The following is a 26,304-nucleotide window of genomic DNA, read 5'->3' as shown; positions in this document are numbered from 1 at the left end:
AAACATTCATTCTTAAAAGAGACATGGAAGAAGGGATGTGAAAGAATGCTAAGGAAAGTCATCTACCCTAAGCTGTATTGATCAGGTTCAATCATGGTCCGCCGTTCTGTCCTGCCCACACCTAGGTTTGTTTCCACAATGCTGACAGAATGCCTCTGGCGCCTCTCATCATGGAGCGAGACCGGCACCGAGTCAAAAGAAGAATTGCTGACAATACTGGATCGTGAAGAAATTTCACTGTGACCAGAATCTGAAAAATTATCCACAGTACCACTGGGAGCCAAAGTATAACCTGCATGAGAAACAAAACCAGATTAGTTAGACACTCTGGGTTTACAACGTAAGACTGATGTCCACCAAATAGAAGCAAAAGGAAAAAAAAAAAGTAAGCATGGATATCACCATTGAAATAGGATTATTTTTTTAACCAAGTGACTAAAAGATTAAAGTAAATATTTACTCGAATGGAGTTAAAACGTTAGAGAGGGACAACTCTCTCTCTCTCCCTCCACGTATACTGTTATACAAGCTTGGAAAAGATTTCACTACTTGACTATACTTAGCTTCCCCGGCTACACATTACACTAGCATTAATCTATAAAAGGAAACTGGGTTGGAGGTATAACTCAGTGGTAGAGTGAAGGCTAAGCATACATCCAACGCCTGCGTTTGAATCCCAGTACTAGGAAACAACAACAACAACAACAATTGATTAGACTTGAAAGTATGATTTCTTTTTTCCAAACTGCAAAGTCAGTAATCTTGTTTTCAACTAAGTTTTCAATTTTCAGAGTTATAAGTACAGCAGAGAAAAATTCAACTGAAAATAGTCTTCAAAAAGAATAAGAAATAAGACCTAAAGAATATCTCTTTGGATTTTTGCCCTTCAGTTTTTCATCATTAATAATGTATTAGCTGAATCACATGAAAAGCCAATTGTTTAGGATGTAATGTGTACTTTTCCCCAGACCATAACTGTAAAATGCCTCAACAGATGTCCATTTCCTGTCCTAAAAGGATCCTTAACTCTTCTTTGTTACTAAAAATATTTCTGAAAGTCAAATAGGAAGAGGCTTATCTTGATATTTTTAATGGAAAAGAAAAAAAACAAATCTTTCTCAGTACTTATTTTTATCTTTTTTTATAATATGACTAAGGATCTCATATTAGTTTAAAATATACATATGTATCCAGAGCATCTAAATGCTCCCAATTGAAGTATGTTTCCATTCATTTAGTAAACTGGTACTTCCTGATTTATTTTTTAAAGGTTACACAGGTCTTGAAAAAATTTAACATGTTCATACATGAAATATTTTTTATAAACACACACTGCAAATTCTGATGAGCAAGATTTAAATCCCTCCCTGAAAATTCTGCTCAAAAAAAAAACAAAAAACAAAAAACAAAAAAACGAAAAAACCAACAACAAAAAACACTGTCCAGAAAAATCACTCAGATGGAGCACCTGACATTTGGAGGAACTCTCCCATTTTCTTCAACTAATGAGATGATTCCTCTCTTTCCCACCCCGTTTTTGGTTCTAAAAACCCCACCTATCCCATAGGTCCGTGGTGCATTGTTATTCTTGTTACTGTTCTCACTTCCAAGAGAAGAGGAGGAACTGGTTAAGTCCAACTGCCCGGAGCCAAAAGATCTCAGCTGATTGCCACTGCCACCTAACAACAGGATGAGAAAAGAATTTAGATATATCCATTTAACAAAGGCCCTAGAACTGATACCCACACAAAATGCACAGATGCCTGAAATGTCTACAAAGAAAAGCAGTTATTTGTTGAGTGAGTGAAATCTAATAATTGATTAACCTTTTAGATCATCCTCTAAAGAAAACTAAATCTTAGCTTTTTACTACTGACTGACACTCACCCTTTTCAATTAAAGGGTAGGGGGAAGAAGGAACCTGGAGAGTTATGTGGAAGAAAATTATCATCTATTTTAATATAAGAAAGTATCCATATAAGGAGAAGATTTTGATTGCCTAAAATGTAGTCTCTTAAAATAGCAACAAAAAAGGTAATCAAGACCCATATTAACACAAGGGAAAAAATAAATCAGGAACATATCAGTTTTTTATGTTTTCAAAGAGTTCTTCTCTGTATTAATGTTATATAACCAAATTTAGTAATATGGAGTTTTAATGTAAAAGGATTCTTTCCACACTCAGCCAATAAAAAACTTAAAATTTAGAAATAGTTTTATAGTTATAAATTTAATTCTATTATAAGAGAAATATTTAAAAGAAATACCAAAAATTTTCCCAATTTATACACTGAGGGAAAAAAAATTCATTGAACATCATATAAGAGATCATTTAAAATGAGTATGATATTAAAAATTATGATATTTCATAATTCCAGAATTTATTATAACTGAAATGTATAGATTTTTGATAAAGAAAAAGAGCAAATTGTTTAGTTCTACCTTTCCTTGGAGAACTCTGTGGGGAAGTGGGAGGAGAAGACAGTTGTGAAGAAGCATTTGATATTGTATCATCAGCTGGCTTCTTATGACGTTCTAAACTCCCTTCTTCAGACAGGGAAAGAATTTTCTTTAAAGCTTGTGGAGAGTTGATACCTATAAAAGAAAATAAGTTAGGTATGTATTTTCAAGACTGAAAATAAATAGTAATGACAAACATTTTTGTGTACAGTAAGATTCAACTTATTTATGATCAAAATGTTCTTGGTGTTACTACTCATGGTATAAACAGATCCTGCCAAAGGCACGAGATACCTGGAGTTTTGTTTTTGACTGATAGCTACCAGACTACTAGAAACAGATTTTGATATTTTACTTAATATTTTAAACCTTAAAGTGTCATCATTTTTATTCAACAATGAAGAAAAAACAGACAATTTGAAAACACCTGAATTTAGGATGAAAGTGGTACGGCCAATTTCAACTCCAGTTGTTTAGTTTGGGATGGGAACATATTCCGGTATTGTTGGAAATGTTAGCTCTGGAGAAGTGGGAATGGTGGGAGAAAAGTAAAGGGTCAAGGGTTAAGAGGAACTGTCTAGAACAGTAAATGAAAGGAATTCTATGCCCTTATATACAAATAAGCACATGAAAGAGGGGCAGGAGACACCTCATGACAGCACTGTGCACATAGACCATGGAAGTAGCTTTCAGAAGAAGGGAGTGAACCAGTGTAGGATCCAGTAGTATGAGGATATAAAGTGCCCTCCCCCCAAATTATTTTTCAGAAAAAAAGAAGTCGAATTTTACTTTGAAACAATATTTCATTAATTAGACTGGGGGGAAATGCCTCTCAGTATCTTTAAGTTACTATTTTATGTAATGTGACTTTAAATAGGTTATACTAAATATCATTACATGTAATATTTCAAGGACATTTTTTTCAGTTCATAAATTCAGATGAACCTAAAATATTTTGAGATATTCTCTTTGGAAAATGAAAGAGAGTTTCATATGCAGGCATACCTACACTATATTAAATATGGCTAACAGGCTATTTTTAGCTAAAAGGAAGACTAATAATCTTCCAAACAAAAAGTTCAGCCTGCAGGGGGCTTAGAAGTACATGTGTATTGAGAGCAAGAGCAATAAAGAAACAAGTAATTTGATTTGTTTGTGATAGGGAGAATATAACAAATATTTGAAAGGGGGCAGATGTCAAGTAAAGGTGTTCTTTTCTCATAGTTCTCCAAAACTCAACAGAGAAGACATTTGCTGATCAAGAGGAACGGGGCAAGAACAGAGTCCATGATGGATGTACCACGTTACTTCTGTCCAACTCACAGAGTGCAGGAACTTCATTACTGCCATCTAATTTTATCTGAACAAACTCTTTGCTATCCATTTACTTTTTAAAATTTCTTTATTTCTGTTAACATTGTTTTCTTCTACATATATGTAGAAAAAAAGAACCAATACATTTTTATAAAACTTACTTTGTTTTACATTTATATAAAGGGACTAAGTCAGATCAGTTACTTTTGATGGGAAAGATGAAAAATGACTGCTTTTTAACACTGAGGCATTAGATGTTCTCACTGCTCCCAAGTTACCGAATCAGTGACTCAATAAATAAGAATTCGCTTTCATGCCTATCATGCACAAGGCCCAGGGTTCCATCCCCAGAACCACGAAAGAAAAGAAAAGAAAAAAAAAAAAAAAAAAACAAAATCACCTCCAGACAAATCAATAGCTTAAAATATTCTGATTACGTTTCTGCAATTCATTGATCATAAGACAGAACTAGTTTAAAAGTCATATATGAACAAAACCACTTCAGTATTAGAAAAAAATTAAGTTGGTAAATGCGAAACTTGCTCATTTTATTTCCTTACCTTACCATGACAAATAAATGTTTTTAAATAAGATACTAGGTATAAAAACAGTCCTACTCACTGGCAAAAATAAAGCTTAATTTGCTGAATATTTATGTTTGATTAGGAGATAATAACCACAAAGAAACTCAAGTATGATAGACAAGTTAGTCAAGATAAACATTTCTTTTCCTAATCTGAAAAGCATGGCAATGAATAGCACACCAAAAAAGAAAATAAAGTTTGGATGAGCCCAACTACTATGTATATAAAGCACTAATTAAAAAAATAAAATAAAATTCATGTTTGAGGAAAAGGGAGGGGAAAAAATGAGTTTTATCACTTACCAAAAGGTGGAAGATCCTTCACAGGCACCTTCTTCCGTGAAGGATAGAGGGCCACGGCAGGAACCTGCAGTCCTTGGTTAGCCTTATGTGGCGGCTGCTGTGGCTGCGCCTGAGGCTGGGGTTGTGCTTTTTGCTGTGACCCTGCCCTTGGAGCCACTGGGGAGGTCTCGGATTTGACAGGCTTTTTGTCACCAGGATTCTTAGGCACTGGTAATTGTTTGGTTTGAAAACAGAACAAAGAATTTAAAATGTTAGTAACTATGTAGAAGATAATTGTAGAACTACGAGAGTATTTTCTGAAGTTAGAACACTAAAATACCCACCTTCCACACCTGTTGCCTTATAAAGGCCAGAAATGGGGGTGCAGGGAGGGATGGCTAGTTACGGAAAACATGAGAGGACTGGCAGGACAAAGGTATTTGATTAATGAAATTAGTAATCTCAAAGATGATGACACTAGTCAAACACCAAATTAAAAACAAAAATAAAAATAGAAATGTGGATAGCCTATGTTTTGTGTATGGGATAAAGGCTGCAACAGAAAAAAATACCAGGAATTATTTTTTAAAATGACATCCAAAACTTTTTGAAACACCTGAGCTAAGTTTTAATCTAATAAATGCTACTGACTATAACCTATTTACTATCAAATTCTCTGCTGGAGAATTTTCTATGTAGGCAAATAATAAACAACAGTGCTTAATGCATTATACTGAGTGTATCATTCCATGGTAGACAGAGGGAAACCCAGTTTAACAGGACAATCAAGTGTAGAATCTTAATACCTAAAACAATTCAATGACACGTACTTCCCCTGTTTGACACGTTTAGAAGCTAAGGATGAGGAAACTCAAGTGAATCTTCCAAGATCACATTGTTAGTAAGAGTTATAAGCAGGACTTGAAGTCAGACCACTCTGACTCCAGATAACCAGCTCTTCACCATGACATAAAGTGCCTAATAGTATCCTATAAAAATCTAATTATGTGAATCTTCTAAAATCATCTTTTTAACATTTAAATTCTATAGATTATCTTTCAAACCTGTCCACAGAAATTTCCAAAGTGTTCTAAATGAAAAATGCCTTTGTTTTACAAATACAGATACAGGTAAAAATCAAACTAGCCCATGTCTAGCCTAGCCAGATTTTAATTTTATTTGTTTATTGTGCAGTGCTAGGCAAGTACTCTAACACTGAACTACATTCTTAGCTGCTTATTTTTTATTTTTAAGTGATGAATCTCACCTTGTTGTCCAGGCTGGTCCAGAACTCCAGGCTTATGATCCTCCCACCTACGTCTCTATCAAGACTGGCTCGTAGGCCAGTTTTTTAAAACGCTGAAGACCTACACCTAAGGCTAAGTTGTGGCTCACTATGTAGTAGAATTATTGTTTCAAATGATAACTAAATTATGGCTGGAAACTCTCTGGGCTGTGGATGTCAAAGGCAAGTACAACATCCAGTTGTGTACTCCTCGGACCTGGTGGGCCCCAACCCCGCAGGTTGCCCATTGCTTTGAGAGTACCTTGGTAAGAAAACAAGGAATGCAAATTGGAACTGCATCTGCTGCATGGTACTTGAATGAGTACCAGCTGTGGTGGAGTGAAACCAAAGCAAACTTGAAAAAGTCCACAGTGCTGTCCTCCGTGAACTAACTCAACTGGACACAAAGGCCTTATCAGGCACAGGAGAAAGGCTAGTGCACCTGAGGACTGGCAGCTTCTTGTCTGAACAAGTCCTTATCTTGTCACCACCCATGTCACTGCACAGGAAACAAACCCACATTCCAGTCAGAGTCTGCAACTATTTCCAGAAAAAACTCACATGTGTTGGTTGCTGGTTCACACTGCAGAGATAACGTCTGAAGACTCTCCTCGTCCATCTCCAGCTCCAGATTGGACAGGTATTGCTTCACTTTTCGAGCCATCTGCGCATCTTCATAAAGCTTTTTGGCATTGAGAAAGGAACTACGGCGTACCCGCTTTTTATGACCACCTGTCTGAGCAACATCTAGCACTGTTGCATTTGTACTACCCTGGCTGAGAGACCTGAAAGATGAAAAGGTACATATGCAACTCACTCTAGCATGGGGTTATTTTATCTATTGGAAACTGCCAAAAACTATATATGTATTCTACATTTGAAAGGTCACATGCCTCATTCCAGTAAGTAAACTGTTAAATGGAATATAGAATCATACAGATTATGAATGTTTTTAGTTAAAAAAGAATTATACGTAATACATACATAAATATATGTGTCTGGCACTTGTTCTGATTCAACTAGGAAATTCTACTTTTCTCTTCTACATACAGAGCATTCAAATTCTTTCATAGAAGCCAGCAAACAATTACATATGAAAGCTCATGCAAGAATTCACAGCTACAATCATTAAGACTTACACTATTTTTACTTCTCCTAAAAAGGGTGTTTTATAGAGATTCAAATAAAATTAGCTACACTATTCACAATTGTTTTCTTATTCCTTGGGTTGAATGTGGTGAGTTTTTATAGTAATATGGTCAATCTGTTAATACAACAATCATGCAAATGTAAACATCTACATATGGAAATTATTTAGCACATGAATTGTTAAAAATTATTTTTTTAAAAGATTGGTTTATATAGAATGAAAATAGTAGTTAGTTGAGCTGTAAAAAATTTGGTTTTAACACCAGGGGGCACCTTTTATATTATGCATATGTACTAAAATATCTGTGCAATGGTATTTAAATTGCACAACTTTTCTAATATCCTTCTTCCCCTCCCGCTGCTTTGGGCTTTCCTCATTTTGAAACACAAATTACACTAAAAATCTGAGAGCTCAGAAATATGTCTGGCCCATAGTTCCCCAAAACAATCATCAATCATTTCACAGCTCTCATGGATCATGACTTCAAAAGTACAGGCCCCAAGAGATTAAACTTGAAGTCAGTTTGCCATCTGAAATTCTGCTAGAGCAAGAGGGTTAAGAAAAAAAAAAAATGCAAAAATGCAAAGCATCAGAAAATATAGCAGGTAGGAAAATAATGCATGAGCTGAGCAAGAACTGTGTGTGGGTATGCAAGTTCTCCACCACTTACCCCAAACTCCGCCATTTCTTCTTCCTGTAAGTGAGAGCCATGGAGATTGAAGCATGGGTGTAGAAAGAGACAGAGAGATCACAAGCTCAGAAAGAAAGGACTAGACTTCTGGATAAGCAGTTCTAGAAGCCCACAAACATTAAACTGCATAATCATCTCACACACACCACTTTACTAGACACATTTTTCTGGTTCAAAAGACAAATATATTTAAATTTTTTGTTCTAGAAAAAGATTGACATCTTTTGTCTCCTAATCATTTTTGACTAAGCTGACATCTAAATCTATCCTGTGGATACTGAGACAATATTGTTTGGGGTATTTACATACCTCAGTACATGCTACCAGTTACAAATTCTAACTCTACAAGTCAGTGTTCTAAAAAGTAAGAAATAGTATCTGTGATTAATGTTAAATTAAAAATATCTGAAGGACAAACTTTTTACTAATAGTCAAAAGTACACCTGATTTGTTCCAAATGGAAATTCAATAGTGATTCTTGGTACATCCTAATATAATTTTTGCAACATTGCAAATAAAAATATGCAAAATTTCCTCATTCACTGGGAAACTCTTAACTTAACCTCTCTAGTCCCACATATGCCACTAGAGGTGACACTCACCGGGTCCTGAACATGAGAGCGGGGTCCATGTTAACTGAAGCCATTCGGCCAACATGCCGGATTTCTTTTGCAATCATTCTTAGCTTCTCAAAGTTGACCAGCCCATCTACTTTTGAATCATTTCCTGTAAGTCACAAATAAGAAAGAGGAAATCACATGGCATTTATTCTATACTTCTATACGTGAATACCAATCTCCTCTAACCTTACATTTACCTTCATGGAGGAATGTGAGATCCTTCTTGATAACTGGGAATAGAGGAATAATGGGAGGCTGCAGGTTTTGACTATTGAGGACATTGCGGTATTTTGCCATGTTTCTGGAAGGGTCAAAAAGGTCTTGGAGATCCTGAAATAGCTTTTCATACTTATTGGGAAGTTTTTCCCAGGTAGCTCGCAGTCTTGCCACTGGTGCCAGGTTTAGGCCACTGAGAAGGGAAAAAAGAAAAGTGGGATACAATTAAATGATCTCTTCTGAAATGAAGGAAGCAAAATACTGTACTGCTCATGTACTGACAAATAAACCTGTGTGTATGCTTTACATGTAAAGCAATTTACAGATGGATGCATAGGAAACTTGGGTAATCCTGGGTAATGAGAATGGCAGACAGAAGTGGGGTCAGGGTCAAGACAGTGGGTTTAATTCTTCTTCCCTTTATACTCTCCTGATCTGTTTTTATTATCTGATATAGTCTGGATCCTACATGTGCCCCAAAGGCCTGTATGTTAAAAGCTTAGTCCCTATGTCATAGTGCTACTGGAAGGTTATAGTGAGATTAAGGGATTAGAGAGAGACTTTAGGTCACTGGGTATATCCTAAAAAGGTGATGGTAGGACACTGAATTCTTCCTTTTCTTCTTTTTCATGTCCTAGCCATGAGGTGAACAGCTCTGCTCCACCACAAGGTCCTGTTGCCTCAATGCTGGCTAAAAAGCAACAGAGGCAAATGACCACTGCCTGAAACCTCCAAAACTGTGAGCCAAAATAAACCTTTCCTCTTTTTAAGTAGACTACCTTTGCTATTTTGTTACAGTAATGAAAGCTGACTAACATACCATCAGCAAAACCACTAGAATATATGTATTTTTGCTTTTCCTCCAAAAAGAGCAATGTTTGGCTCATAGCAAGCATTTGATAAAACAGAGTAGGAAAATATTCTATAAAACAAAACATAGTAGTCATGAGAACATGATCAAACTCCCAGGCAGAAAAAATGACTAATTTTATAACATCAAAATAACTCATTGTTTTCATTTTTACTTTCTTCCAGGTTCAATCTAAGCACTTAAAAGGGAAGAAAATTAACATTTATTGGGATTTTGCATTATGCTATCCAATGGAATTCCACATACATTATATCACTTAATAATGATAATTCCTTGGGGTATTGTCATTTTAAAAGGAAGTTAATTGATGTTCCCCAGCAGTTCAAATAATTTGCCCAAAGTCCAACTTAAAAAACAAAACAAAACAAAACAAACAAACAATAAGTGGTAGATATAGACTGTCTGGTCTCCAAATCAGCATGTGAGAGGTTCTAAGTTAAGGATTAAGAATCAGGAAAAAGAATTGTTCATTATGAGTCAATGACAGCCTAGCATGGGTTTGATTACCAGTATTTAAAAAAAAAAGTGAATCATTTATGAATTACCACATTGTATATTATTATATGGTATACCTGGATTGAGACTGTTTCTAATCTGTAATATGTACTGAATCTTAAGGCAAATATGCCCTCTTACCTGATGATTGCAAACATTGAGTTAAAATTCTTGCATTCCCTACAATGCAATGCTATCTTGATGAAATGCTTAATGATCTTCATCCTCTTCAGCTGGTTTGTCTCTCGGAGAATTTCAGATGCCACCCAAAATGTTTCCTGGTTAATGACTTCTTCAAATTTCTTCAGGTTCACACAGCTGGTTTTTGACTTAAGTTTAAATAAATCATCTATATATTCAGTAGGTTCAATGTTGCGGAAGAGTTCAAAATTCCGCATAGAAAGCTGTGTGGCAACTTCCACAGTACTAAGCTGTAGGAGGGAAATTTGACTCTCTCGCAACAACTCCTGAGCATCCTCATCTGAACAAAGTGTTTCAGTTTCCATGTTGTTTTTCAGATAATACCTGTGAAAGCAGAATGTGTTAGACAAAATCAAGCCTAAGCAGAAGCCTCATGATTTCTGTAAAAGAACGATGCTACTTTTTAGGGGAAACTTGAGAGAACACAGAATTGAATCATGGAAGAATTCTTTTCAACCAAGATGGGCAGTACAGTTGCTGCATTAATTGCCAGACCACAGAAACCAGGAGTCAGAGATGGAAAAGAATGAATCATATGGGATTTCATTTGTACTAACTGTAATTCTTTTTCACCATTCCTTTCCTGCTTTCTAAATCATTCCACCCTTTTGGCTACAGATGACAGAAAATAGCTATTTTCTCAGTTTAAATAAGGGTACAGGCTCCATGGGTGGAAGCAGGAAAGATCAGATCCAGGGCATCACTCCATTTTCCCAGAGTGAAAAGAGAACCTGACCATTGATGGGTCCAAATTAGATGAGTTCGAGTTTACTTATTTTATTAAAATCCCTAAGAAACCTAAAAGCTATTTCCCTCATGTGCTCTTATGAGTAGAATAATCCTAAAACAGATTTTAGTTTTTAAATATGTGAATTTTCATGAAAACGCTACAGGTAATAGTGTTTCCTTTTTATCAGAATAGGAAACAGAGTCAACTAAAGATTAGTGACTTGTTAATGTCAATGCAGGGATAAGAACTCAGAGCTAGTGCATCTCCTTTTAAGCAACTTGTTGAAAACAGCATTTAGGTATTTGCTGTTTGCTATTTCCTTCTTCCTTTTTAGGGTGGGCAGATGCTTTCTCTAAGTAAAATTCTATAAATGAAGAAACAGTGGAGGTCCTATTAAGCTATTGCATATTTCACAAAACATCTATGGCAGAAAACATGTTATCTTGGGCTTTTGACATTCACAGATTTCACACTCTCCATTTTGATTACTCATGAAGCCCATGACAGGGATCCATATATAATTTTCCTGAATAATGAATGTGAATCATGAATTTGCAGCTCTCTGGAGATCTGAAGAACTTCATCATGATTACAGACATAATCAATGTACATTCAAATGATAATTGAGAAAAACCAACTTCCTAAAATAAAACTATCCACTAGAGTTGAGGTTGGAAATAAAAGTGAGGAGTAAGAAAGTTCGAGTTGGTAGCTATAAGACAAATTTTGAGTGAATTAAATCATAGTTTAGATCTATAACATGGAAAAGTCAAGCACAATGGAACACTTCATAAGAAAAATAGAAAAAAATGTTATTTTTGTGGCAACTCAATTTTTAGTCAGTATAGGACCTAGTAATTATATGAGAGCCAAAAGTTAACTGCTTTTTCAACTTTTAGTTATTTGTGGCTTGAGGGTAAAATCACATATCCCCCACAACAGAAAAGTCACTGAAAAGAATGACAAAATCAGTGCAATGTTTTCTTGCAAGTAATGTGTTATATATGCACTTATACAGCAAGGGATCAAGCTCTCTGTAGCAACTGAAGTTTGGTTCCAGAGTTCAGGAGTGTTTTCTGTAGTGTAATGTACAATGACTGATTTGACAGAATTAGTTAATTCTGCCAAACACACTGTCATAGATGTCTCTGCCTAAACTAATGAAGTTCCTGGAAAAGTCAGGTATGTGGGATCATGTGATGATTAAAAATAATTAGAAAATCTGTGAATGACAAATCCAAGGAGAAGAGAGCAGCAGGATTTACTCTGTGACTTTACATCAAGCTCCCTCTACTATTTTATCAGCCTGTATTCTACAGGGCAAGTGTGAGGAGTGATTGCTTGTATCTTGGCTGTTGATAATAACTCTTAGGTCACAGTACCCTTGAATAAGTGCTTAAGAGCTCCCTGTGAGGGCCAGTGGTCTACTGTATACAGTTACTTTGATACAGCAATTTATGATAGGGTGCTTGGTTTTTAATCTGTAGGGGTATTTAGTCACTTAAAAAACCTTTAAAGTATTCATCTCTTAGACTTTGATGTGGGTTTCAAGAGGGAGGTTAAGAAATCCAGTAAGATGGTGTATACCTTCCGCTCAGTTGTATTCTATCAGCAAGTTTGGAAAGCTGATCTGGAAGCCTTCTCTGTTTGATGACTCCCTCGGGTGTGACTGAGACCTCACACAGTGAATACTGATCTGGGGTGGCAGTAACAGCAAACTCCCTGATGGCCTGAATGACCACTTCCTTCGCTGTGGTGTCCTTACTGATCATGATGTATCGGCTTTGCTGATCAGCCTTAAAAACCCTTAGCACTTGATCTGGCAAATCTGGAGGAAAGAAAACCACACATAAGTAGAAAGGACTTAGACATATGGTAATGCAAAGTAATCTGGAAAGAAACTCCCTAGAAGAGATGATAAACTTTGACCTCTCCCTTACTAGAGAGCTTCAAAGATGGATCAACACGCTATGTTATAAGAACACATCTTCCCCTATAACTAAACGATTAGACAAACACAAACACATCAGTACATAGTAGCATATACAAAAGACTGTCATGTGAGTATCAAAGAAAGAAAAATTTTTAATCTAAAGTTGATCTCTAATATATTGAAAAACCCAACAGTGACCCCAAATATACTTCCTCTTCTTATTTATTTGATACGAATTAGTAATTACTGCAGGCCATGTGTTAGTCTTCATTTTATCAAAGAGGAAACAAGTTCACAGAGATTAAATTTCCTGTAGCCATATCAAAATAGTCTGCAGAATACGAAGAGAACTGGTTCTAAAGGTTTGGAATTTAAGGTTCACCCTGACTCTTCGCATCTGATACGATCCATGCCAAACCGAGAGAGATCATGTGGTTTTATCAAACACATCAGTGAATAGTAGTATAAACACAAGACTGTCATGTGGGTACAAAGAAAAAGATGGAAAAAGATGACAAGGAGAAAACAAAAGCAGTGTTGGTGGTGCTCACCAGGAGTAGTACTGAAATCTAAAATGCGATGATGTGACTGCAGCAAGTCAGGATTACTGGAGGACAAGGTGCCACTGACCGGCAATGCGGTCGGGATGTGCTTTGTCTGCCTTAGTCCTACTATGCTGTCATCTTGAGACTGACCAATCCCAATGTCACTGAGTAAAGAAGAAAAAGTGAATTATCAGCAAGGTAAAAAGTTGTAAGCTATTACAGACCACTAATAAGCCATATCCCATTAAACTTGCAATTAATGTAAAAATGTCATTAATTTACTTGAAAATTGCAAAAGCCACTGCTGTTTAAGTGTATCCAATTCACTTTGCTGTTTCTTAAGTATATGATTTTTTCTAAAGCCTTTTTCACGAGAGAAACCCATAACCCAATATTAGTAGTTTCTCAGTCTAGTTTCTAGTTTCTCTAGTTTCGGGTGGGAACAGACTTAGGAAAAAGCATACTAAAAAGAATGCATTCAGTCTCACTCGTCCAACAGTTCCGCATCAAAATGATGAAGTTCTATGGTCCCATTTGCAAGAACTAAAGAAAATGAGTAAAATAAACAGGGAAAAATCTGAAGTATCCTAATTTTATTCTCCAATATTTTAAGGGAAAAATGAGATTATTATGCAGTCGAATGTAAGGAAACCCTGACAGACATTATTTCTTAATTATACAGAGCATAAAAGAAGAGTGGTGCATGGTGGCATTTTCTAGGCTCAAGGAAAAGGCAATAAAAATCCAATGACTCACTTTGACTTTTACTCTGCTCAAATTTTCTAATTACACATTTACGTTCCCAGAAAAGCACTGGTTATTGTTGATGTCTAAAAACTCACTTCTATTTATAAAAAACTATTGCAGTGAACAACTCTTAAAACATGATTTAATAATATATAAAAATTATTTCTAAAGGATCTATTTGTTAAAGGATCAAATGCTTCCAAAACAAAAGATCAAATAAAATACACTTATGCATGCAAAAATAACTAGATTACAAGAAAATTTATGTTCTAACTAGTTTTATATAAATACCTTGAAAGAAAATGCAAGAACATTTTATTAAGGTTGGGATGTAAAGCAAGGCATCATAAATAAGATAATTGTAGTGTAAGTTTTTCCAAATTCATAGGCAAATCTAGGACAAAATTACATTTCTTTTTAAGCACATCTGAGGCATGTACATGTACTTTCAATTAACATTCCATGAAAGATAGAAATCTTCACATTGGTAGGTTTTGTTTGTTGTTTGTTTGTGGTATTGGGCATTGAATCCAGACCTGATCTTCCACTGAGTCACACTCCCAGCCCTTTTTCATTCTGAGAAGGACTGTAGCTAAATTAATGAGGCTGGCCTCAAACTTGGGATCCTCCTGCCTCAGCCTCCCAAGTTGCTGAGATTACAGGTGTGTACCACCACACCCAGTTACTGTGGGATTTTATTTCTCAACTATATAAAAGCACTATTTGCCAAAAATATTAGATGTAATATATGATATCAAAAGATTATTATGTCCTCAGACCAAGGTATGGATGACTGGGATACTCCTGGCACAAATGGTTATGAATATTAGTATATTCTAGGCACACCCTGTAAGATCTGCCTTCTTAAGAAATATTTCTCAGCAACATTTTAATACCTTGCATGATGATCTAACTCTCACAGTTTCTTGATTATTTGCTTATATCTCTGTTGTACAAAACAGGTGTTACTCTTGACTAAAACTACTTTATACCTGAGACTCAAGTTTGAAACAATCTTCTAAAAAACAAACAAACAAACAAACAAAAGAATAGTCCCTTTGTGAGTACACCCTTTTTTTGTTTGACCTCCCCAACTGTTTCATTGTTACTGAAACTGTTTTTTATTCTTCCTTGATTCTGTAGTCTGTTGATTCTTCCTGTTTTCTTCTGGGTTCATCAGTTTCCCTCTCTACCCATTTGGAAACCAAATCTGAATTCTATAATGCTTATGCCACACCCTTTTCTCCCCTCTTTAATGCTCATTTCCTTTCCATGTCCATCCTTACTAATTTACTAGTATCCCAAATCTTAGCTTCTATAATGCTGCTCTTTAAGGAAAACATATATACACAACACAGCATATATTTTTAAAAATTTTTATCTTCATTTCATTTATTTATGACTATGCAGTGCTGAGAATCAAATCCAGTGCCTCACACATGCTAGGAAAGGATTCTACTACCAAGCCACAACCCCAGTCTAACACAGTATATTTTAACTAGATAATTTTTCTAATTTTCTAGTCCGATGGTATTGTTAAAAATCTTAGCTCAGTGGTAGAGCACTTGCCTAGCATGTACAGGCCCTGCCTTCTACCCCCAGCACTGTAAAACATAAAAATAAAACCAAACCAAAATTTAAAAACTCATAAATACATAATGGTTTCTAGAAGACAAACACTGAAGTAGCAAGTAGTATTAAATGAAGCCTTTTAGAATAGATCCTACTATTTGCTGGGCCTACCTTTAGATCTTGTTTTTTCAATTTCAATTGCACTGCATATATGATTTCAAATAATCTTCATAGGAAAGTATTTAAACAAACCACATATTTATTTAAGATACTGCTCAGTGTTTTAAAGCCAACACATCTAATTATTGTCTCTTCTCTTTTCCTTGACCAGCTTTTGAATGTCTTTCCAAGTAACAGAGAACAAAATTATGCATAGTATTCTCATACTGTGTTCTTGCCAATATCCTGTGCTATGGATGTATTACATCCCAGTTCTAACATGTCAATTTCTATTAATACTCGCCAGGTCATGCTGACTTCTGTTTGATTTTTTTTTTTTTTTTAAGGTTCATATTTAACTCATGGTCAAATACAACTCTAAGATCTTTTTTATTATGATGCTCCTAATAATTCTGCACTTAGTCTATTTTTTCATCAAGAGGGGTCACTTTAAAAATTGATTCCTATTTTCTGTACCAGCTGTCCTAATTCATTCTCTCTTAGAAACTTACTTAATATAAAAACACTCTCAAGTCTAAAAATAAAGCCATCACATTCATTGTTTATCCTTAGAACTTTACCATACAAGTTTTCTTTAGAAATGACCTATCATTATAGTTCAATGGGGACAATACAAATTTGACATTTAATTCATCAATAATATATTTTAAATCATATCTCCCTATAGGTGAAAATTTTATTTAAAATGGAATTTAAAAAAAAAGAAACAAAAGAAATGCTTGTTGCAATCCTGAATAACTGTATCTATTGCTCCTCTCGAGATTGATTGTCATAGAAATATATTAACCTTCATCTTTTCAATTTATCTTTTATATTGTTGTACCTTGAGGAACATATAATAATTGAACATGGCATACTGAATTACTTAACATTAAAAAATGGCTGATGGTAATTGAGTGTTATGAAACATTCCTATATTCAAGGACCAAAATTAAGATATAAATAAGCAAGTGAGCAAAGCTAAAAAAATTGCTGGGAATCCCTGCAACTTTGTCTAGCCTAAGCCTGTCACATAAGTAAACAGTCAAGAGGAAATTCAAGAATATACCTGACCTTCTGACTGCAGAGCTAACTGGGAAGAATGAAAGGAGGTCTGTGTTTGATTATTGATGCCTTGCAATGGTTACATAACTGAAAATAGAAGTGAGGGGAAAAGAGAATGGCAGAGATTTACAGAGGCAACTGAAAGAAGTGATTTGACTGGTAAAGTATAGATGCTGTGGAGGAAATATCCAGAAACAAAGGAACAGTAGCCAAAACTCCAAATCCTGAGGGAAACAGGAAGCACATACTTCTAAAAAGTTCATATGAGGGGGGAAAAATTTCAAATGAGAACATTCTAAACCAACTCTAATGAAAATCAGGGGTAGGCAAGTGGCAAAAGCATGATTAAAATGAACATGATTGTTTACTATTACTTCTAAGACAACTCAGTCATAAACACTTAAGACGTTACACTAATGTGCAAACATTACATCACTACCTTAGCATATCCTTTTAAGACAATAAAATAATGCACAGAAAATTTGTAGACACTTACTTATACGGTTTCTGAGGCAAGATACTAATCCGAGTCTTGTCAAGTATTTTCTTTAGCTTGTTCCTTCCCCCAACTGTGTTGGCTTTACTTTTTTTATTTACTTTTTCAAGTCCTATCACCTGTTCTACATCTACAGCGAGGTCTGGAATGGAGTATCGGCTGGCCTTTTTGATATCACCAATTTTGGGAAGGTGGGGGGCACCATTTCTTTTCTCTTCTGACAATCTTGTTAGAAGTTCTTTAAACACTGAAATATATAGAAAGAGAAACACCACAAAATGCCAATTACAAGAAATCTGGACAAGGTTAAGGCAACTATAGAACTTGGAAGAATATGAGAAGTACAGACCTCAGCTATTAAAATCCTGTAGCAAAATACTACTCCAATGACTGATGCCAGGAATCTACTTTGTATATTGCTCCATCCAAGTAAATTTAAGAATTTATTTTCCCCTGTACTGGGGATTGAATGCAGAGGCACTGAACCACTGAGCCACATCCCCAGTCCTTTTCTGTATTTTACTTAGAGATAGGGTCTCACTGAGTTGCTTAGGGTCTTGCTAAATTGCTGAGGCTGGCTTTGAACTCATAAGCCTCCTGCCTCAGCCTCCCAAGCCACTGGGATACAGGTGCCTGGCAGCAGTAAGCCTTTTAATCTACAGATAGTTTAGAATATATCAACAGAAGGGAAATTTCATTTATCAATAAACACAGATTAAAAAATAATTTTTATGGTCCCCAAGTCAGTGGATATTGATTTAGATCTAATTATATACTTATAAAATGAATTCTATATTTATATATTTTACTATAAATACTGATTCTTATGTTAAAATATACTTATACAAATAACTTCTTTCATGATTAAGATTCAAATGTTAAAAAGAAAAAAAACCAACAGGAGAAAAATGAAAGTCTGCAAAAATACTTACCAAATAAATTGGTTTTCACAGTGATAGATAGATGTGTGTTATTCCTAAGAATTTCCATGGCTTTTGACAGCTGGATATTTTCAAAGTTTTGACCATTTACTTCTAGTATCTAAAAGTGAAATCATAAAGTTAGCATATCACTGACTGAAGAAAGAAAAATACCAAAACCCTCCTAATATCTGGACTAAGAAATATCATACCTGATCCCCACGTTTCAAGCCTGCTTCAGTTGCTTTGCTACCTGAATCAACACTGTCCACAAAGATTCCAAATCCCTTCTCGGAGCCTCCAAGTAAGATAAAAGGCAGAGGCGCTTCCCGGGATGGTTTTGTTAACGTCATCAATCTTCTTTTTGCCTTAGCTGCACATGCAATATTTAACAGCCTTAGATGTCCGCCCATTTTCTATAAGGGTTCAGAAAGAGTGGTGTCAATTCAAGACAGGAGGAATAAATGAACTGAAAGCTCATCTTAAAAAAAAAAAAAAAAAGTCACAACTATTACCTCTCTTTCCAGATTATTCTCAAATTCTTCTAGAAATCGAGTCATTGCAGGATCTCCTTCAAAGTCATTGAAGTGATTATTCACCCACAATAATACTACCCGTGTAACCTGAAAAAGCAATTTGTTTCATGAAGTTTTCTTCTTTTAGTGCTTAAGATTGGTGATTAGATTAATTTCAAATAAGATATCTAATTTTCAATTTACCTAAAAATACTGAGCAAGAAAAAATAAACTAATAACAATAAAACCTTCAACAAGAATTTTATTCATATAAAAATGATCTTCTGAAAAAATATATGTATACTTCAAATACAGACTGCTTTGCCAGGAGACACTATAGATTTATCCAACACTTTACTTTCAAAACATATTTGAAATAAGTCAAAATGAGAGCAAAGATACAATGAAACCAAAATAGGTTAATATAAAAGACAGAAACTAAAAAATAAAAGGTAAAAACACAGACTAAATAAGGAAAACAGATAGTATTAAGCTTAGAAATATCTGTAAGGAACTGGGTTGTAAAATAAAGGAGGTAAGACTACTCTATGCAGTTTATCATTCAATCTGGCTTTGAGAGAGCTCTCCAGAGCTGCAGAAGAGGGTCTGCTTAGAATCATATTAGTGGGGACATCAGTCATTCATGGCTGTAATGTAAAGCTGCTCTATGCTAATTTAAAAATTATAACTTTCTTTTAGAGTATCTACCAGACTGGAAAATGCAGATTCCCATGGTATCCTGATGTTTGGTTATATTTTAACACATTCTCAACATGTAAACACTTGGTGACCAACTTATTGGCCTTGGCATTTAAAGAAGAAAAAAAAAAAAAAAAAGACATTTCTAGAGCTAAACTTTGAAATATAAAACAAGAACTAATATTTGTATCACCTTACCTTTTTGTTTCCTTAAAAATATATCCTTAAATTCCATTAACTTGAACATTAACTGGTGTGACAAATGTATTTTTAAGCTTATACTTTAAAAGTACTACATAGTTAAGAGCTGAAATAAACTGTATTTCCAACCTTATCCCTGAGGCTCGGGTCATTAAACCACTCCAATAACTTTTTGCCCACTTCCATTGGACTAGAAAGAAAAGTCCGGTAGGTCAACAGGAAGTCTTCTATGAAGGTTGGATCTACTACTGAATGCTCTTCCACCAAGTGCATTGTTAACCTTTCTGAGGTGCCCTGTAACAAATAAAAGGTTTAATCATTATCCTGAATAAATAACATTTATATGGTGCTTTGATTTCGACCCTTTAACATAAAACCAAGCAGGTAGTAATACAGATGATTACTATTCTTATTATACAGATGATAATTAATAAAGTGCTATTAATCAGGACATGAAAGATTTTTTGTTACAAGTGATGACCTTTAAGAGGTATGATGCTTGAAAATGAAAAAAGAAACAAATCTTAAATTGCCGTACCTTATACTACTCCAAACTTCCTTTCCCTTAGAATGAGAGTTCTCGGTCTTACCTTGATGACAATGTGGCCCTTCCTTGTTCCAGTTCGATCAAGTTCTCGGTGTTCTTTGACCATAACGATCTCTCCTTCCTCTTCAACTTTTTGCATATTCTTTTCTACTTGGTTGAGGATGCGGCAGTAATCTTGCTGGGCGATGCAGACAAACTGGAATAAAACATAAGTCACATGTTAATGATAAAGTGCTTGCAAAAGACCTAGCTGTACGAATAATTCAGTGTTTTAATTATTTAATACTGACATTTTTCCCTGTCTTTCCCATACTTTCTAAATTAATACAGTAATGAACCTTAATCAGACTTCTCTACTTTTAATGTATTTCTTACTTGGTCAAGAAAAGTTTCAGTTTCGGAATATTTATACATATTTTACATACAAATCCTAACAATTTAAAAAATCTGAAGATGAAACTAAAAGTTCCTTTTAACATACCTCTCTCACAGGAAAAAACATTAGGGGAGAAGAGAGGACTCTTAGGATGACTGACAATAAAGCATATATTTGTTATAATTCAAATCATTATTCCTTATAACTTATATTGAGTAATCCTTGCTCTTAAAAAGTTAACAATTTCAGAGTTTGTGGCTAATCACTTAAAGCAATTAAAGTTCTTAATAGTTTTAAATAAAGTTAAGAATAAATTATAGAAATCATGTATTATATAACTGAAGGCCAGTGAGGAAACAAGAGCAGATACTTCAGCAAACAAAAATCACTGTGTTCCTTAAAGTATGAATGATTTATTTTGATTTACAAAATCATCTGGGGATAGAAAACAGAGCATTTCTTTTTCTCTTTCAACATGATAAAAAATAAGAAAAACATTCAATTATAGTATATAAGATAGAATATGATGCAATCATCCAAAATCATATTTTCAAGGCTATTTAGAGCTCTGGCTTTAGTGTTCATGGTATTACATGAAAACTTTTAGAAGATGCAATACCAGACAGGCAAGGTGGTGCATGCCTATAATGCCAGCTATCCTGGAGGTTGAGATAAGAGGATCACAAGTTTGAGGCCAACCTAGGCAACTTAAGCAAGACCATCTCAAAATGCGTAAAAAAGACTGGGAACATAGCTCAGGGGCAGAGAACACTTGCTTAGCATGTTCAAGGCCCTAGTACTACATACACACATACAAATATAATAATTAATTTTTATAAAAATAATCATAATGATAATATCATCACTATCACCACCGTATTATGATAGCCTTGTAGGAATTTTTCTCAACTTATGCTCCTAATTGTTCAATGAGGAAGGCAGTACTATCATCCCCCCTGTATGGAGGAAGAAACAGCTCAATGCTCCATCATTACATGCTGGCTAATTAAAAAAAAAAAAAAATTATACCTGCACATCAAAATCTTGGGGGAAAATAAAATAAAACATTAACAATATTTCCGAGCAATGTAAATCACATGGGACTTTCATTTTATTTATTATGCTTTTCTATATTTTCTATACTTTCTGCACAGTCAGTAGTTCTGTTAGTGAACAGAAGCAGCAGTTCAGAAGGAAAACAGCATACTACAGTACCAAGTTCCTCCCACTGGGTCAGCTGCTAGCATCTAACTTTTCTGTTAAGCATTTAGGAACAAAAAGTTAAAACTTCAAAAGAGATGGGATTTTTGTGTACAAATAAATATAAGTAACTGAATTAAGAAATTTTAAATACCCCATTTCTATCACACTGACCATTGGTGTACACATGTTTTGAAATATACAGCCCTTGGTAACATATCTCAAAAACATCTTTATTTCTTCTTTCACAGCAGCAAAATTGCTCCCCAAATTTGCATGGGAAATTTAGAAAGTTTTTATCTCCAAATAATTTTAGGTGTTCTTTCTTACACTCAGTTTTAGAGAACATAATGAAATCATCATTTTCTTGTTTTTATTTTCTAAAAAAGAAATGTATCCATGAGTTAAAATGAATAAGTAGATAGATATATAAAAGAAAACTCTTTTCAAAGAGAAATATACTAAAATTAATCTTCTTGACTAAAGATTTAAGGAAATTAGAAGAAATTTGACTTGAAATTCTTAGTGTCTAGATAGACGTTTTGGCATTTCATATGCAACAAACTGAAATACCATCCAAAAATGGAAAAAAAATTCAAACTGAATTTCTAATTGTAATGGTCATACAGAATTAGTATCTAAAAAATGAATCTTAATTAAAAACATTTACCCTTTTTATTAGCGATTTATTTTTGATTTAAGAAATTTACAGATCTAACATGAAATTATCAGGTAAAATTTAAAGTGGTATGAAGACAGTTAAAAATGTGTGCATTGTTTTAGCAAGGTTTTAGGTTTTCAAGCAGCTGTAAGCACATGGGAGTGCTGTATGATCTTAGCAGCCTAATAAGAAATAAAAATTCAAATGAGACTTTATTTCCAAAAGATCAACAGCAAGGGCTGGAGATATAGCTCAATGGTACAGTGCTTGCCTAAAGTGTGGAAAGTACTGGGTTCCATCCCCAGAGCTACACAAAAACAAACTGGGTCAAAGGCAGTTCATGCTACAGTATTATTTTTCTTCCGGCACGTAATTCATGATTTAAGTTGAAAAATTACAGATGATCAAAGAAAGTAAAATTAAACTTCCATCAACAAATTATACAGTTAACTTTCAACTTATCCATGACAAACTGTTTCCTCATCCCAAACTACTTCTTAATTTCAATGGTCCCAAGAAAACATGATTCTAATGTAGATTTACCTTAAAAGGTTAGATATATTTAAACTGGAACTCTGTAGTCTTTAAGGAAAATTCACACCTAATTGTTCAAATTAGGTATCCATGTGTTTGCTCCCACTGAAGGGTGAAGGGCAGGCAGTAGAGAAGGAAAGAGGGGAGAAAAATAAAGGGAGGAGGGTAGCAGAGGAAGAGGGGAAGAGGGGAAGAAGGGACAAAGGGAGAAGGGAAAAGGAAAACAAAGTGGTGTATAGGGAACAGAAAGCCGCCAGGAGCAGTGACTGAAGCGATCCTTCTTCGAAATCTCTGGCGAAAGTGCCAATGGAGACTGCCCAGTTGCTATGATGACATCCTATATATGCAGGAGGAGGTTCTATACTGGCCACAGAATTATCAGTTCTTAAAGTTCAGACACCAACTGCCCAGGGGTAGAGAATTATGGGCGCAAGTTGATAATTATAATTAGGCCATTAGTCTTCAACTTTGGTTCAGTGCTTTTAAGAAACTTTCTCACTAGAAATCTTTTTGATGATAAAACCTATATAGTAAATATGCTGAGCTGGCTCTTGGTCATCTCATCTCTACCACAGTGTAATGCCCACCAGGTCCTAGCCTCTTCTCTCTTTGTGTGTCTTGTTTGTTTTTTCTAAGCCCCCATCACCCCCCATCCAGTTTCCTGAATTAACCACCATGCAGGTTGCTGCAGAAAGTCAATACCAATCACCAAGTACAACAGGATGTCTAAAGCTCTAATCTTTATTCTTTACACCACACAAAGGAGTAAGAACAGATACTGGAGAGAAACAACTCCAGAGTTTGAGGAGAACTCAAAGGAATCATCCAAAATAAAACACAAGAGTTTGAACACATCAGGGAATTCTAAGAAATGTTAAATTTAATCTACTCACTATTGTCTTCTTTTGCTTAACATGAACTCAACTAGGTGTTGTACTACAGGATATTTATTTTGGACCCCAATGGAATGTTAGTTAGGGTCAATCCTAAGTGAAGCTTATTTTCTTGCAAAATATATATCACCACCTTTGTTCATTAGAGTCAACAGCTATTAATTCCCTATAATGTGGTCAGAAGAATGAGAGACACCATGGAGGCCATTTTATAGTTCTACTGATTCCAAGAGGAAGAGCTAAAATAATAATAATAATAATAATTATTATTATTATTATTATTATTATTATTATTATCATTTCTGACAGATATAGGACATTTTAACAGAAGGTACTTAAAAATCCTAACCCAAATAAAGCACTTAAAATGTGTAAATTCATTCTCTACCCCTGTTGTACTCTTAAGGGATAAAATGTCAGGGCTGAGCAGATGGTTTGGTGGATGTTCAACCTAGGGAACGATTTGTGAATTCCCTGATTTGACATGTTTCTTTTACAATGGCATGGAGTGGAGTGGAGTGGAAGACAGAGTTTTCTGCAGCAGGCACTCTACCTCTGACCCTATACATATTTCTGGGAACTGCATATTAGGAATTACAGGAATCTACATATCTTAATCAGAGTTTTGTTTTGAGTTGAGGTCTAACTTGCCATCACTATGGATCTCCTACTTATTTTTCATTCTGTAAATAGATTAGACTCTCTTCTCTAACATAACACCTACCTCCTCATCCTTTCCTGAACTCAAAGATAAATACTTAATGGTACCTGACATGACTTACAAATTCTGTAATAGTCAGTCACATAACATTTTTATCAATTACTCTAAAACATTTATATGCCTTTAATTCATTTAGGTCCCATGGTTACATTTCAATGAAAGTAGTTTGGCCAATTAGGTGTAGTCATGTGCCTGCTAAACTCTCACAACTGGAATAACTTTTATTTGGCCTCTAAGGAACAGACTCCAACTTGAATGTTATTGAGATTCCCAACAAAGAGAAGAAAGGATTCAGGAAGAAACTAATAAAAGATAATAGGATGGAGAAACCTTTAACACTTCTCTAGCTTGTCTTGACTCAGTTTGTTTTCATTATTTTTTTGGAATACAATTCCAGAGCTGAAATATCATATACAATCCTTCCTAAATGTATATTCTCATACAAATAAAGATTTAGGTATTTATCCATTTTTCCCCTCTATTATACTAAATAATTGAGAAGTGACTATATTTATAATGGTTTTCTTACTTTACATATTTAAAACTTTGAATTTATAGTCCCCCCCCCCATGATGCTTACTCAAGGAATTATCTGGTAAAATTATATTGATTATGAAAGTGGGATTATTTTATTTATAGCCATGTTTGTTTGTTTGTTTTTTAATTTAATTAAGCAAGTGCTCAAAATGAAAATTTAAATGAATAACACTACTGCAACATTGATCTGACACTATAAAAATTCAATTATGACTCAGGCACACTGGTACATGCCTGTAATTCTAACTCAGGAGGCCAAGGCCAGAAGAGTCTAAGCTCGAGAGCAGCCTGGACAACTTAGTAAGACTGTCTCAAAATTTAAAATGGGTGGTGGGGTATGTAGCAAAGAAATTCAATTATGTTCTTTCAGAATAAACTACATTCGGATGTCATGCAAAATGCAGACTAATAAATATAATGAGCCCTTAACATTAGTCTTAAGTCAAATCAAACTTTTTGGCTTATTTACATCAAACTATTTTATCTTTCAGAGAGAAATTTTTAGAAGACTATATATAAATTATAAACACTTAAGAGTAAAAGCATCTTAAATTCTTCCCTAACACAGAAGCTCCCATTTAACTTAATCTAATTAAATTTCACATTTGTCCACGTATTTTCTCTAGCCTACTACTAAAGGTTTTGAAATAAAGAATATTAACATACCATCAATGTGGATGCCATTTCTCTTTTGCTATCAAGTACTTTCTTTGCATTAGTAATTATTTTTTAGTGGTAAGTCGTTCAACTGATTTATACTACAATAAAATTCCATGTCTCTTCTGAAATCAATTATTTTTCTATGAATTTAAATAATAACATTGCATAGCTATACCATTACTTTTAATTATCTACTTATGATTTTTCATAATATGCATTTTACTGCCATATTATCAATGAACAGATTATTAACTAATAATTTCTGGTGGAAAATTTAAAATGCCCTATTTACAGAACACCTTTTAAAAAACAAAATACATAGTTCTGTGAATTTTAAGTTAAGTTCAAGAGATATTCATAATTAATTTCTTGGAGCATAATACTAAAAGTTTACATTAAAATCTTATTTAAAGATGACATATTAA

General features: G+C 34.5%; 1 protein-coding gene across 8 annotated transcripts in view; it reads right to left on the bottom strand.

The window, feature by feature from the left end:
* The window catches only part of Rapgef2 (Rap guanine nucleotide exchange factor 2), a 247,702-nt gene that overhangs the window by 7,178 nt on the left and 214,220 nt on the right, over positions 1 to 26,304 (bottom strand). For 3 of the 8 annotated variants that reach the window (XM_047566221.1, XM_047566222.1, XM_047566229.1), the window contains 17 exons: positions 20,341 to 20,493; positions 19,880 to 20,044; positions 18,851 to 18,958; positions 18,548 to 18,751; positions 18,348 to 18,456; positions 17,416 to 17,662; positions 13,383 to 13,540; positions 12,486 to 12,726; positions 10,109 to 10,492; positions 8,583 to 8,794; positions 8,368 to 8,491; positions 7,745 to 7,768; positions 6,486 to 6,709; positions 4,661 to 4,867; positions 2,443 to 2,595; positions 1,557 to 1,679; positions 67 to 292 (listed from right to left, as the gene is read on the bottom strand). In XM_047566221.1, the coding sequence (XP_047422177.1) occupies positions 67 to 292; positions 1,557 to 1,679; positions 2,443 to 2,595; positions 4,661 to 4,867; positions 6,486 to 6,709; positions 7,745 to 7,768; positions 8,368 to 8,491; positions 8,583 to 8,794; positions 10,109 to 10,492; positions 12,486 to 12,726; positions 13,383 to 13,540; positions 17,416 to 17,662; positions 18,348 to 18,456; positions 18,548 to 18,751; positions 18,851 to 18,958; positions 19,880 to 20,044; positions 20,341 to 20,493 (3,062 nt within the window). The remainder of the gene's footprint in view (positions 1 to 66; positions 293 to 1,556; positions 1,680 to 2,442; positions 2,596 to 4,660; positions 4,868 to 6,485; positions 6,710 to 7,744; positions 7,769 to 8,367; positions 8,492 to 8,582; positions 8,795 to 10,108; positions 10,493 to 12,485; positions 12,727 to 13,382; positions 13,541 to 17,415; positions 17,663 to 18,347; positions 18,457 to 18,547; positions 18,752 to 18,850; positions 18,959 to 19,879; positions 20,045 to 20,340; positions 20,494 to 26,304) is intronic. The other 5 variants (XM_047566226.1, XM_047566227.1, XM_047566225.1 and 2 more) reach the window with 4 other exon arrangements.

This window comes from Sciurus carolinensis, chromosome 10 (assembly GCF_902686445.1).
Source record: "Sciurus carolinensis chromosome 10, mSciCar1.2, whole genome shotgun sequence".
Lineage (NCBI taxonomy): Eukaryota > Metazoa > Chordata > Mammalia > Rodentia > Sciuridae > Sciurus > Sciurus carolinensis.
Note: the sequence above shows the minus strand (reverse complement) of the source record. Positions and strands in the feature narration are given on the sequence as shown.